General features: G+C 45.7%; 1 protein-coding gene across 4 annotated transcripts in view; it reads right to left on the bottom strand.

The window, feature by feature from the left end:
* Positions 1-15,244, bottom strand: part of STOX2 (storkhead box 2) — a 128,100-nt gene that overhangs the window by 58,074 nt on the left and 54,782 nt on the right. The window contains exon 1 of one of the 4 annotated variants that reach the window (XM_042871392.1): positions 6,482-6,662. The exons of the other annotated variants lie outside the window; for them this stretch is intronic. Coding sequence (XP_042727326.1) covers positions 6,482-6,647 — 166 coding nt within the window. The 5' untranslated portion in view covers positions 6,648-6,662. Of the gene's footprint in view, positions 1-6,481; positions 6,663-15,244 lie in introns of those variants that run through there. 4 annotated transcript variants of the gene reach the window in all.

Here is a 15,244-nt window from a genome sequence, read left to right on the forward strand (position 1 = left end):
TTCTAGCACCTCTGTGCTGAGCAAGACAAAACAGCATTGGTAGAGTAGCCACTTCAATAAAAGCGCAAGAAAGGGCAAGCCAGGAGCTATAAGCCACTTTAACTACACCCTCATATCTACAGGCAGCAATCGGGAGAAATAGATGCTGGTTTGGGAGAATTTTGCAGCTTCAGCATTCAAGCATTATCCGTATCTAGGACTGATCATACTGCCATTGGCCTTAGTACCAAAAATTCTTGCTAGGAAAGGTACAGAAGTGTGCAGCCTCCTGAGGCTTTTAGGGAAGATTTTAATTGTTTCACATCTCAGTTTCAACTGCTACCACTCCTATGCCTTTTTTCTAGTGCAAATAAAACCCAATGGTTAGACTGAATTGCATCAAATATTTCTTAGATACTCCTTACAAAGGGCATCCCTTATTTCCTGGCTGAGGTTTAAATTTCCTCCACTGAATGTAGCCAGCTTTGATAGCGTAACAGCAGCCTGACCATTTAAAAAAAAAAAAAAAAAAAAAAAAAAGATTATTTACCAATTCTTACACTAGATCTAAATCAGCATTTTTTCTTCTGACTTTAATATTGCTTGGCCTTTTGCAGCGAGGTAAAAGCAGGCTCAGGAGGAGCCGCAAATAGGTTGTACCTGAACATTTTTTCCAGTCTTTCTTTTTTCAATTACAGGTTAGACGTCATGGCCCACAGTTTAGATGACAGGAAGCTGACTCAACTTTAGTGCTATACACAGAAACATCCTACAACCTGCAATGGATTACAAAACAGTTGTCACCCTAAAGAACCTCCCGAGAACACTGGGAGAAACCCCAATTTTTGGAGGACTTCCACAGTGCGCTTGGCAAAATATTATTCTTTCATTCTTCCTGCCTGATTTACTTATCTCTCTTTTAATCGTGTGAAGAACTTTGCAAAGATGGCAGTTCACTCTTCTACCTACAAGCAAAGGCTTATTGCCCACAACTGATACAGTCACTGGCCTAAACCCAGGTAACCGGCAAAATCCTCACATTTCAGCCGCCTCCAACACGTAACACAATTTGCAAAGATGCAGCTGTAATTCCATTCCAAAATGGCCAGACACTCAACACCCTTCAGGCTTATCAAAACTTGCTGGCAAAGGCAGAGTGTAGCTTCTGCACCTGTGACAGCTCGGGAACTATTTGCGATAAATCAGTATCGTGTCTGTTCTGAGCACTTGTCTGTCCTTGAAAGAGGAGCCTCCTGTACCTTCAATAGCTATCACAATGTCTAATGTGCATACAAGAAGTTACTTCAATCACACGACCATTGGAAAACACACCTGGAAACGTATTCTGATTCAGAACAGGATGCCACCTCTGTGCAAACACCCTTTGGTGATCTGATCCCGGTCCCCTTTGCGCACCCTGACCTGGCCCAAGGTGCAAGCGACTGAGCAAAGACAATGCAGAGCCTGAGAATGCAAACGGGCTCCCAGTAGCAGTGAGGGAGGCTGGGAAAGAAAAATAACCTGAAACTTAGCCCAGCAGGGAGGAGTGCTTTGAAGTGAGATGGAAACCTGAGCAGGTCTAGGTGAGATAGACACACACACAGACTTCTGTTTCTTTCTAACAGTCATTCCTCATAGATTTAACTTGCACTGCCTCAAAATAAAAAGCCCTGGATCCCCTTGCTTGTAGGTCACAGCGGACACGAAAGACATATACTCCAATGCAGTTCACTCAGCTGGGAGAAAGCACAATTAAGACAAAGGAAACTGTCCATAGCTTGGTGTGAGGGTGAAGTGTCATGGATATTCAGAAACATCTCGGGGCCTGGTCAGAAAGGACCAGGACTGCAGAGTTAACACTGGAGTTAAAACTGCACGAGCAACCACAACACTGAAATTCACAAAGGGTATCAGAGAAGACTGTGTTTCATATTCTCTTTGTAAAGAAACCAAGAGGAAAAAACAAGCCAGAAATTGTGCAGAAAAGGCTGGTCCATGAACTTAGGCAAAGTTTGCGGTCTGAAGACAGGACAGCTAGACCCTCCTTCCTCCACACCAGGCTCAGTGAAAGTTCCTGCTTCTCTCTCAAGGTAAGCAGATGCCCCAGGGACCAAAACAAACTGAAGGCACAGGCAGCCCAGAAGCAATTTCCTAAGCCATTAAAACAAGCTTAAGCCACCCAGGTTGGGCTGCTCAGCAAAGGCTGGAGCAAGTGAGGCAGAGCAAGTGCCAAGGGGCAACAGCTCTCTCTGGTCCCTGGCATCCACCTGCTCTTTTGCTTTTACTGTTCTAGGAGTGAGTCTGGCCTAAAACTAAACTATTCAGAATCTAGGAAGGAAAAGACATCACGTTATTGGTAAGCAGACTAGTTAGAAGGTGTTTCTTAATGCTACACAGAGAGAAAAAGGTGATGCAATACTGATTATTCCATTAAATATTAATTACAATACAGCTGTATTCAAGTTAGAACATCCTGTCTTAGATAATTGAATTAAGCAACAGGAGAACTGAAAAAGGTCCAAGGCTTTGTGTATACCTGTCATTTCCCAATTACATTACACTGCCTTCTTCAGATCATGCATCGTTATCTCTAAAGATTAATTTTTATTAGAGTCAGGAGTTGAAGCTTAGGAAAAGAATTGATTCATGATTCTCAAACTTGCTCAAATTTCACTCCTCAAACCCTTGATTTTCTTCAAGAAGGCTGTAGAGGTGGCCCTAGACTTTTCAACAAACATCCTTGAAGCAGGCTATCTTTTCCTCCTACAAATCATAGCCTGCATGCAGACAACATCAGTAGACTTCCCAGGATTAGATATTTCTTGTCTGTCTCTTCTGATTCAGCTTGCTAACCAAGCTCCACTAACTGTAGGAGACTGAATTCCACTGCTCAGCTTCAGAGCACTGAAATACCTGCAAGGAAGTTTTACAGCAAAGAACAATAAAGTCACTGCAAACTTTTCAGAAGGCAGCCTTCAAATAAGCAAGCTCTGGCATTAGTTTTTACCACTGCAGAGAGTTCTCCAGACGTTCCTTCAAGGCTGCTACCCTACACCACCCCCAGCCCAATCTGACACACTGCCTCCACCACCGAGGCCTTCAGCTCCAACAGCTCAGGAAAGGCTGCAGGAAAAAAGGATTTCTTTTCAGAGCACTCTCAACGTCTGGTAACGTTTTACAGCTGGGTTAACCACAGTACGTAGCTCATCTCTCCGCCACAAGAAAAACCAGGATTTCCCTTCTTTATTTAGGAGGGGGAAAAAAAAGAAAAAGTATTTGACATTTCAAGTTAAACGCCTGTTATTTCATGTGACTTCTTGGAGCTCTCATTCCTGAATTTCATCAAGTTTTATTCTGCTTGGCAGTTTTATATGACTCCTTTCTTTCCCCTTCAATTAAGTAACAATCCATCAAAACCATCAAGTATATTTCCCCTTTTTCAGCAACGTTGATTGGATTCAAACTTTTCAACATCTCTTTTCACGCAAGGTCAAAGCTCTACGTTGTTGTAGTTTTCTTTTCTGGTGGTTTTTTTCCCAAGTCAGCCATCCGCTGGGAAATTAATATTCAGCATGAACAATGAACTCCTCGCATGGCCTTTGAACCTCGCGGTTGCTAGGAGGCCTAAAGGAACCCTGGAGTACAGCACATTTAATAGCACGTATCAAGAGATTATTCAGCAGTAAAAATGTGTGATTTTCTAAATTCCATGCCTTTTTCTTTTCCCTCTCCTTATTTCCATCTGCCTTGATCTGTCAAGCAATCTCTAAATTTCACACGAACTGCAATGGCATCCGCAGTAATTTTCTGTAATTATGGGCAGTTTGTTCCTAAAGTATTGAAAACATGACTGCTAGCCAGCAGTGCTGCTTCTTGTCAAATAAGCATCAAACTGGTCCTTACTTAGCTTTGCTGAAAATGCTGCTTAAAGCCAGGTGTGCTTCACCACTCCAGCGTGAGGTCTACACTTACCCTATGAACAAGGCTCTCTATAGAGACTGCTCTTCCTCCCCCAGAAAAGCATTGGCTGTAAAACCACTGCTCAGTATTTCAGTGCTGCTGAAAGAAATGTATCTATAAGTTCCCCATGCCCTGCTCAAACACACTTGAATAGTAGTGTTTTCAGCTTCTTAGCATCTTATTAAAAGTCCTTTTTTACTGTTTTCCTACCCAGAGTAACTGAGGCAAAAACCCAAGGCTTCTAGCTTCTTTCCCACCCTCCACCCCCACCTCAAACAATGCAGTATCTAATTAAAAGAGAACCACAGCAATACTAATGGTGATGAGGTTAAATGCTTGGATAAACAGAATGCAGCCCTCTGAAGAGCCCCTGTGCTTCAAATAGTGAGATGTGTTTAGATACAGTGGCCATTCCTCACAAAACTAATATTTGTCAAGGCAATGGACTACGATTCTTTAAAAATAAATGAATGTGGAAACCATCCATCAACAGAGAACAATTGCATTTCCAGCTAGAAGCCAATCAGGTTCTTCCTAAAACATTTCTGACTTCAATTTTCAACATAGCATTCCTCCAACAACTTGAGCAGATTGCTCAAACTAAATGTGACATTCATCCTTCTTCAATTGTTGCAGTTTAAATCAACGTGCTGGATAAACACAGTACTCAGGGGGTCCAGAGATTCATTTTAGAGTGGATTTCATACCCATAGGCCCCTAAAAACACAGTCCAGAGAAAGCTGGGTGACACATCTCATTCTAAGGATCGCTCGTGCTCGAACACCTACGTGGATTGAGGCAACCTTGCCAAGATAAAGCTTTTACAGAGCCAAAGTGTTTCCCTGAAGAATTAAAAACAAGCAAAACCCACACCACTTGGCACAAGTGAGTGCCTTCTCTTTTAAAAATGGGTTTCCAGCCTTGAAGTACTGAGTTACGCAGGACCAACACAGCTCCGTATCTCTGCATCAGGAATGTGAGCACATCCATGAAGAACAACAAAAATCTTCGCCACACACTCAGGTTTGGCTCTCCAGCTGCCTGCAGAACCTGCAGCGCCAACACAACAAACACCCCCTCCCAACAACCGCTCTCTTTTTCTTCAGCTGCTCAGGAATAAATTACACTTGTCATTTCCTCTCAATCTGTGGCTTCCCAGGAAAGAGGGAAAAAAATCAGAAGGGCTACTGCCAAAATGGCACAGTATTCTCACATGGGCAGATTTTGCAGTGAAATGCATGTTCTTCCCCTTCTGCCTGGAGGTTAATGAAAGAGCGGTCACACAGCATTTTCAAACCATGAGAACCAAAGAGAGATGTTTATTAGAGACAGAGAGAGCAAAGCAAGTGTGTAACTGACAGCCACAATCTTTAGCTCAACCTTTGCAACAGTAATCGGCGGGGGGGGGGGGGGGGGGGATTGGAAATGTTTTCAGTAATGCATGAAAAATACCTTCATTTTCTCCCTCTCCCTCTTTTCTCCTTTAAAGGAATCCGCCTACTCAACCTAAATCGAGCCTTAGAGGGAAAACAAGCCTTCATGATAAACTAGGATTTGATGCAGTGGGAATGAAACGTTATGTCCGAGCATCACAATAAGCAGGCAGCAGAACAACAAAGGAGGTTTCCAGGATTTTCTGCCCCCGACCCCCTCCCCATCAGCATTTTCCCAAGTCTTCTTTCTGCTGTTTATGAAATGTCTGAATCCCCGAGCCCATGCGGATGCTTTTCGGGATGAAGCAGCTTCCATTAACATTACGGAGGCTTTCTGACATTGCAGCAGCACTCTAGCCGAAGCAAAGCCTCTCCCGATGCCCGCCTTTCCCCATGCTGGTTTTTGTTTGGTGTGTGCTCTCCCTTCCCCACGCACAAACACATTGGTGCAGTGCCCACTATTTCCCTAAGGCTTCCCCTGATGGTGACGGCCTGAGGAACATAGGTGCACGTGTGCACTGCCCGCATACTCGGCTCTGCTCCCATTCTGCACCTCCGACACCAAATGTTAACGTGTTTACAGTCATTTGCACCAGAGCAGAAACATGCAGCCGGAGCCTGGCAAGGTGCTAGAGGACGGTTGGACCTGATTATCTCAGAGGTCTCTTCCAACCTTCACGGTCCTATGTCCATACGAGGGGCAGGCTGGCCACGGCAGGTGACCCTTTTTCCCTCGCAGACAGACAAACGCGGCGGAGCGCTGGTTTACAGCGGGGCCAGCTGCATTACAAGCATAACGTGCAGCAGCAGATTCCCAGCACATGCTCCCAGCACAAAAGGAGCAAAGGGCTCCACGCTCTGCGCGCCCGCTCCTCTCCGCCTGCCCTTCCGCGGCGCTGAGACGTGACCGTTCCCCCCCGCCTTATTTCACTCCGCTAATAGATTTTAAACACCATATTGCGAGGGCCTTGCCGTGAATCTTGCCGAGGTACAAAATGGTGGATGTACGCTATTTTTTTTTTTTTTTTTTTTTTGCATTATTCATAGCAAGTTATGCTCCCCGCAGCCGCACGCCCGCAGCCCGCAGCCCCGCCGGCGGTGCTACCAACCTGATGTCATGTAGCCCCGCGACGCCTGCGAGATGAAAGCCGGCGGGAAGTGTTTGTGCAGCCGGTAGTCCTTCTCGCTGCGGGACCGCATGCGGTCGGAGGCCCGGTCGGAGAAGTCGGAGCTAGGCCAGGCCCGCCGCAAGGTCGTGCTCCGCGTCTTCTTCATGCTGAGGATGCCCGAGCGGTGCCCCCGCAGCAGCGCAGCACGGGCCGGGCCTCGCGGCGCTCCCGTCAGCCCAGCGCCGGCGCCGCCGGGGCGCAGCCTGCGCCCATGGTGCCGCTGCCTGCTCTAGGGCGCGGGCGGCACGGCCCGGCCGCTCTTTTTTTCCCTCTCCCCCTCGAATGATCCAATTTTACACACGTCCCACAATGCATTACACTTCATTTGCAATCAGTCCGGCTTACAGCTTCCAGATTCGTGAGGAGGAAAGGCACATTATGTGGCTTCTCAGGAAAAAAAAAAAAAAAAAAAAAAAAAAAAAAAGGAAAAAAAGGGGAGGGGGGAGATCTGCAGCGTGAACGCTCCGGGATCCCAAACAATAGCCCGATTCAGCCTAGCCGTGCTTAGCCAACTGTGAGCCGCCACACAAAAGACCCAAACAAACGAGGAAAACCCCACGGCCGCCGGTTGTGACCCGAATCGCAGCGCGCCCGGCGCTGGGAGAGGCGGCGGCGGCTCCCGGCACGGCGGGAGGAGGAGGAGGAGGAGGAGGAGGGGAAAGAGCAGGAGGAGGGAAAGGAGGAGCGAGCGCCTCGCCCGGCCGCGGGGCCGGCGGAAGCACCGCGACCCCCCCCGCCGTTCCTCAGGCCCCGGCGGCCGGCAGTGGCCCGCGGCCTCCCCCTGCCGTGGCGGCGGCGGCCCCCCTCACCGCCGCCCTGGACTCTACGGCTGCCAGCCCCGCGCTAGGAGCGGGGGGCGATGCCCCCGGGGGGGCCGCTAGCCGCGCCGCCGTCCCTGCTCATGGCAGCCCCGGCCCGGTGCGCTGGTCCCGCCGGGCTCCGCTAGCAGCGCGCGGGCATTTACATACAAAGCCCCGTGCGCTGCGGGTGGCCCGACTCCCTCCCTGCCGCCCTCCTCTTCCCTCTCGCCAGCCCTAGGCACTCTACGAGGGGCGGCAGGGACAGGGCGGCACCGCTCCCGTGCCCATTGCCCGGCCGGAGCACACCTGGGGGAGAGCGAGCAGGCGGCGGGGCTTTCCCCGTGCGTCCCAGCATACTCCAGGCGCTCCTTTCCTCCTCAGAGCCCGGTGGAGGACTCCCACAGCTTGCCCGAGGTGGGCCACAGCAGGGCGTTTGGAAACTGGAGCCACGAGGATGTGCGTGGCTCCCGCATCTCACCCCGCTGGTGCATATGCCTGCTGCCATGTTGAAGCAGTGGCCTGCATGGAGGGGTTTGGGGACCAAAACTGCACTGAGGGACTCGGTTCCTTGGGTGCGCTTGGAGTCAGGTGATGCCACAATGTTACCTGTGAAGGAAACTATGACACAGGGCTATTAAGATGCTGCCTAAGCTCAGCTAATAAATCACTTGTGCTTACTTCTTAGTATTATTTTTAAAATATAATTAATGAACGCTCCTTCCCACAGGGTTTAGTCTCATTTCTAAAAGCATGGAAAAATCAGAGGTCTGTAATTTGGACAGCAATTGAAAGCTTTCAGTAGTGTCACAATATGGGAAAGATGACAGCGAGTGACTAGGACATCAAAGTGAACAGGCCTGGAAACACGCTCCCATCAGGGCCGTGGACATGAAGCCTTGAGTTCATTCCCCATCCTCACCTAAGCGGGCCCTGCTCAGCCTCTGGACAGACAACACACCAAAGAGTCATTCAAGGTTCCATTTGCTGCCACCCTGTCCATATGGTATCAAAATGATGTGAATGAAACCTGTCAAGAAATCAAATACAAATTGGGTCCTTGTTCATTCATTTTCATTTCCTTCCAACAGTGTGAAAAACCAGGGAGAGCTACGTATTTCCATTGATGTCTGTATACTGGGAGAAACGCGAAGAAGTAAGATGAGCAAAAAAACTGGCCCAGAGCACCACTAATGAAAATATAAGATATTTTCCATCGTGCAACTTACTCATCTAGCAATTTACTCATCAACCTACGCAAGGCTTATAATAGAACATTTTCATCCTCAAACCCAAAAAAAAACTAAAGAGAAGTTCTAGAATCGCTCAACTTTTCTAATCCAAGACAGATCTGGATAGGTCGGTTAGCACAAACTATGTCAACCCCCCCAAACCTACCCATTTCACTGGATGTAAAACAAAATGAAATCCTACCCAGGAGCATGAACTCCCCTTCCACTGTCTGAAAGTTGAGCAAATGATGTTTACGCTGTAGAAGAAGTGGCTGAAGGCAGCCTTTACCTGGCCAGCTGACTTCAACCTACATCTGAACTAAACTCAACCTTTCTTCTAGTCTAGACACAGCCCTAGATATCATTCTGTTCCATTAAAAAAGACATGGAAAAAGATGCATTATATGAGGAATGAGACAAATAGGAATAAGCAATGAGGAGGAAAAATGAGGTCAAGAAGTAGAAAGACAGAACAAAGCAGGGTTGGAGGAGTGACAAGACCACAGTGATCCTGACACTATCTTTCTGTGTAATTATTCTAAACTAAAAACATGAGTCTAGTTTTAGGGCTAGTTGAACAAGTAAGAGAGCGAGGGACAGCTCTAACACAGTCAGAGCTGTGCCCCACTGCAACTATCAGGAAAAAACACGTCCCAGTGCTTTTCCAGCAATTTGCTGTACACTGATGAACCAGTGACAGCATACAGGAATGATTCAAGTACTTTGAATTGACTTCAGTTGTACACTTGCAGGAATGGTCACAAGAGCAGTACAGTGTTTGCAATTTACGTTTTATGTCCTCTACACATTGACTGTAGGAGTCAGGCTGGCTTTAGGACAGTTAACAGGATGAGTCTCCATTGTGTGACAATTTTGAACAAGTAATGTTTTGCTCCTATGACTACACATTTGTTTCATATTAAAGTTGGAGGTAGGGGGGGAGAAATAAGCAATCCATCTAACAAAGCCCACTTTCTCTTCTCAAATGTAGGGAGATGAATTCAAAACCATTTTGGAAGCCTCCCTTCAGTCCTGAGACATTATGACTATGGTCAGCTAAAGCTTCTTCTACTCTATCTTTTCAGGTTTCAGCTGCAAGTTTTCCTGACATGCTGTCTGAAAGCAAAGTTCTTTGCTTTGAAGAGAGGAATTCAGAGCAAGTTTCCTCCTGTTTTTGCATTGTTTGAAGTTGAGTTTTGTTACTGGGATGAATCAAATATATAATTAAAGACCACGTTTAAATTTTGTCTGTTTTCTTTGAAAAAGAGCTAGAACTGTGAGTATAACTGATTTTTTTGCTTCAATGGCCAAACTGAAATAAAGTAATTTTCTTCATATGAATTGAAAGCTAAAATTTTTGGGCTTTTGAAAAAAAAAAAAAAAAAAGAAAGAACATTATATTGTTAGACATTTCAAATTAGTGTAGGTTGTTGTTGTCTTTAGTAAAAGAAAATAAATGCGTGGATTCATACAGAGTTATGTTAGAGCAAGGTAGGGAAAGAAGAGTTCCCAGCTACAAACAACTCTCCTGTTTGGAATGACATTATGGCACTCATAAGCACAGTTTGCAACAAATACAAAATTGCTGATTAATCAGACGGTTCCAACAGGTAGGGAGGGGACTTTTTATTCCATTTAGCTGAAACAGTTGTGAAATTCTGCTTTAATTTACACTTTGCATTTTTTCCTGCCTGTGGCATATTGGCAAAGTTTTGTCTAATTCTAGAACATATCACTCAGTGCCACATCTACCCTTTTCTTGAATGCCTCTAGGAATGGTGATTCCATCACCTCCCTGGGCAGCACTGGTATTTGATGTCCAGCAGGTACCATCTCCTTGAATTACCAAAAAGGTGAAACTAGATTAAATAGACCCATAGATCATAGAGACCTCAGGGAGGAAAAAAAAAGAGAGAGAATGAACTAAACCAAAAATGAACATCCCGCCTCTCTGTTAGCCTAATAGTTCCCAATCAGTGACATAACAGTAGCCATTCCAAAGGTACTGGTTGAGCATTATAAATTTCATGAAAAGGGGCCTAGGTACACTGAAAACACCACAAAGGATTCTTACGAGTTCAAGCTTTTCACCACAACGCTACTTCAGCCAAAATTCATCATTGAGAGCCTGAGGGCTTTTGGAGAAGCAATAAAAATGTTAGCTTCTGAAAAGCTTCTGAAAAGCTTCTATGTTATCTCTTAAAAGTGAAAAAACAAATATTACTCCAGATATCTATCACTTTTGATCTTCATAAGCACTAACTAGGTGCTAAGCAGGTCTATTCCCATCTTGCTGATGGAAAAAGGCAAAAAGAAAAGGACACAAGGGGCCCAAAACAGCATAGGATATCAGTAACAAATGCACTGCTATACAGCCACGGGTCCCAACTTCAGTTTCATAAGCTCATTTTTCCACTGTTGAAAAGTAATAATTACAGTTGGTAATTGTTAATAATTATATATGTTTGCCAACCATATCCTGGGCTATGCTAAGCATATTCTGAGCTGCATCAAGAGAAGTGTGACCAGCAGGTCGAGGGAAGTGATTTCTGCCCCTCTATTATGCTCTTGTGAGACCCCACCTGGAATTACTGTGTCCAGTTCTGTGGCCGCCAACATAAAATGGACATGGAGCTGTTGAAGCAGGTCCAGAGTAGGGCCACAAAGATGATCAAAGGGCTGGAGCACCACCCCTACAGAGACTAACTGAGAGCTCGTCAGCCTGGAGAAGGCTCCATGGGGACCTTATAGCAGCCTTCCAGTACCTGAAGGGGCCTACAGGAATGAGGGGAAACGGCTTTAAAGTAGAAGAGAGTAGATTTAGACTAGATAGTAGGAAGAAGTTCTTTACTGTGAGGGTGGCAAGATACTGGAACAGGTTGCCCAGAGAGGATGCCCCATCCCTGGAAGCACTCAAGGCCAGGCTGGATGAGGCTGTGAGCAACCTGGTCTATGAGAGGAATTCCTGCCTATAGCAGGGGGTTGGAACAAGATGATCTTAAAGGTCCCTTCCAACCCAAACCATTCTATAAATCTATGATTCTGTGATATGGCACTATACTATATGTATGTACTGTACTATATGTACTATATGTATGAACTTTATATATATATGTGTGTGTGTGCATGTGCGTGTGCATGCGTGCTTGTCTGTGTGTACACGGTAATTGCTCTCATGTAATCTGGTATTTCAAGTTTCAGTCAGGGCAGCATTTCTTCTTCCTCCCCTTGGCAAACAGGTTTCTGTAGGGCAGAGGAGCAGACTTCATAGCATAGGGGGCTGCTGCTGGCACATCAGCTTGACTGGCCTGGGAACCAACTACATGAAGTTTTCAACCAGAGCAAGCACTGACATAAAAATGTCAAAACAGATGAAATAGGACACACAAGGAGGAAAGCGGTGCCCCTCTTTGCTAAGAGGACTGCACGCCTCCCCTGTAAAATCATCACCTCAGCCTATGTGTTCAAAGCCAGTTTCTCCCTTATCTTGGAAATGGCCCAGCACATCAAGTAGGAAAAACCTTTGTAAGCTTTTAAACTTCATAGAAACTTTTTTTTTTTTAAATCTCCAACTTTTTAAAGTGGGAGATAGGGTGCTGCAAGATGCTGGAAAGGAAATGCAGGACCTAAGAAAGTGGGAGAGGGAGAGAAGAAATTAATGAATAAGTAAATATATAAATAAATAAAGAGGAGAAAAGAAGTCTGTAATGCAAGGAGATGAAGAGCAGTAAAAAGAAGGAGAGGGAAGAAAGCTTAATGAGAGATGAGGTGGAAAATATGTAATTAAGAACTGAAGAAAAACACTGAGCTGAGATATAACATATAGGCCTTGGCAATGACCTGTGACTGATATGGTTTTGTTAAGAGGTATAGTTCTGCACAGTAACCTCCCTGAGAAAAGATACAACCTGCACGGCTTAATATTAATATGTCCATGAAGGGGAAAATCAGCTGGCTGCATAAATGACCCCACTTTCATGCATGGCTCTGTATTATCAAATGTGCCACTAGCATGGAAACAGGGCAGAACTCAGTCTCTGAATGAGATGCTATTGTGAGACTCCTTTCTGGCAGCAGTCTGTAACTGTCCTTGGCTCTGGGAAGTACTTGCTACCCCTTCTCAGCCTTTGTAAGCAGATACTCGGGCAGAAAGCTCACAGCACAGCATATCCTGGCCTCTTCAAGGCCAGGCTGATGTGGCTCTGAGCAGCCTGGTCTAGAGGTTGGTGACCCTGCCCGTGGGAGGGTGATGAAACTAGATGATCACTATGGTCTTTTTCAACACAGGCCATTCTATGATTCATCCTATGATCCCTTTTCCTGGCAGCTCTCAGACTTCCACCACTAATGCTTTCAGCTTGTCACCTCTCAGCAGTACTAGCTGTTACACATGCAAGAGAAGCCCAGTACTTGTCCATGCTTGTGGCCCAGCTCACAAAACAAGGCAGCCACTCTCGGTGGGTCTGTGGGACTGGAGAAGCTGGGCTGGCTCCGACTTCTGGGACTGGGGCTTGTGGGAAACTGCCAAAAGCAGAGAGAAAAATCACCAAGTCAAAGGTGAGCGAGAAAAAGCTTCAAATGTAGAAAAGAAAAATATTTCAGAGCTTATCATAAGCAAGTCTTCAGTCTCACTCTGGAATGCTATCAGGTTGTGTTATACTGGCATAGTAATCCCGGCTTAATTACAGCACCTCTTAAAACAGTTTCGGATCATATTTCTCTCACTGTTACGTTTCGGGAATGCGTGATGACAGGAATGCAGTGCTGCTGCTGCACACATGCTGTAGTTCACCAATTCATTTTTCTGTGTGCTGGCTTATATGCTGTGGTATTTATTTTAACTTGCATGACTTTTTAGAAAAACCTGTCTCTGTTATGAGAAGAAAGACTGCCCTGTATTTTTTCAGCCCAGACCCTTCTGATTGCATTTGTGCTTCCTCTGCATTGAAGACAAGTGATGCAGAAGGGCTGCGAATCTGGGCACCCAATTGTTTTGAGACACTCCTTACCAGTCTCAGGCACCAAGACTTAACCCAATTGCAACACAAACTGCAGGATCCAGCCTTCACCCCATCACACGCTTCTCCTTGCCTGGTACGTGGTTCAGAGGGAGTCACCTGAAGTGGATGGGAGATGGACTGGAACTCCTCAACATCCAGAACTGGAGACAGAGGGAAGCCATGAATAGTATAAAGACTTCCAAACAGCCAGGCATTGATTAGACCCCACACATATTATAGAATTCAAAACCTTGGAGAAGAGCTACAGCAGCCCAGTTCATTCATCGGCTGCTCTCACAAAGGATATAGTAACAAAAGATTTGCCAAAAATGTTGACCTCAACTTTCTTGTTTTCCACTGGTGTCACATGTCATTAGTACCCTGGTATTTAAGTAACCTACTGATATATGGGGGCCAGCTGGATGGTGTTAGACAAACAGCCTATCCTTCTGGCTTGGTAGTTTGAAATAGAGAGCAGGAAGTAAGCATCTAGTGTAGAACGCACGAACAGTAAAAGCCATTATTGATCATGTTTTTAAAGCCTAATTACACATGTCTTTCCATTCCTCCCTAAGCCTGTGTTTCTGCTGCATGCTCACGTAAGAGTTCGCACAACCATACCATTATGAGCAAACCCTGGGCTCTGATGAAGCTCCTCTGTGCTACAGCAACACAAAGCACCAGCAGATTCTGCACGTCAGGTGGGCAACACATAAAGGAAAAATCTTCTGAGAAAGAATAGAATGCCCTTGGCTTCAGCAAGTGGACATTGCTTTGCTCGTTGCATGGCTGTGATTTAACCATATTTCAGTTTTAAATTCCAACTCCTTGTCTGTAAGGATTACTTAAACAAAAAGCTGCAGCTATCTTTGCAAAAGGGACAATGCATATATTTGACAGCCTTCAAAACCAAAGGAGCATACCAAGGAAACTAAATCCCAGCAGCTGCTCTAGCTCCGCAGAGCATTTGCTGAACAACCCAGCACTAAGCTCCCTCTAAAAATTCTTGCTTATACAGCTGTGCCATATAGCGAGCCTATTTTGTAGATGTACATACATATACAGTGTGTGTAACAGGCAGAGATCTTTAAAGCCTTAGAAAAGTTGGGAACCCTGAATATGGAGTACCCCACCTTTTATAAACAACATCTTGTCATGAATTTACTTCCACACGTGCATGAAGTTCTGCCTATATCAAATAGGCTTTCAAAATACAGGTTTAGCACTGAAAACCTATGGTTCCCACTGAACGGCTTGAAGAGAATGCAAGCAAGACAAACTCCCAACAGTGAAATTGCACTGATTCATCACCTCACAGCAGAGTAATTTAATTACTTCTTGGATATTTTATTATAGTCTCAGATTTAGAGGCTGTCTTGGCATAAACCAGTATTCGGGCAGTGGAAAAATCTCAAGAGAGAAGCCATAAACACAGACAGAAATTAGGTGACTCAACACATGCCTGACCAAAAGACAACACAAAGCTCTCAAGCTGAACGCTCTCTGGACCACACCACTGCAGTACAGATGCAGTGTGTCCCGGTGGAGGCAGCACTCTAGTTGCTGGTTTTCAGTGGGACGCCAGAGCAGCCCTGTTCTCCACTCCAGGGACAGCTGCCCTGCCTTGCTGCTGGTCACTACACCTCGCTGTCCCTTCTGCTTAGCTTCTGAAGC

Source organism: Lagopus leucura, unplaced genomic scaffold, assembly GCF_019238085.1.
Source record: "Lagopus leucura isolate 7727_CA_CO unplaced genomic scaffold, USGS_WTPT01 Super-Scaffold_100004, whole genome shotgun sequence".
Classification (NCBI taxonomy): Eukaryota; Metazoa; Chordata; class Aves; order Galliformes; family Phasianidae; genus Lagopus; species Lagopus leucura.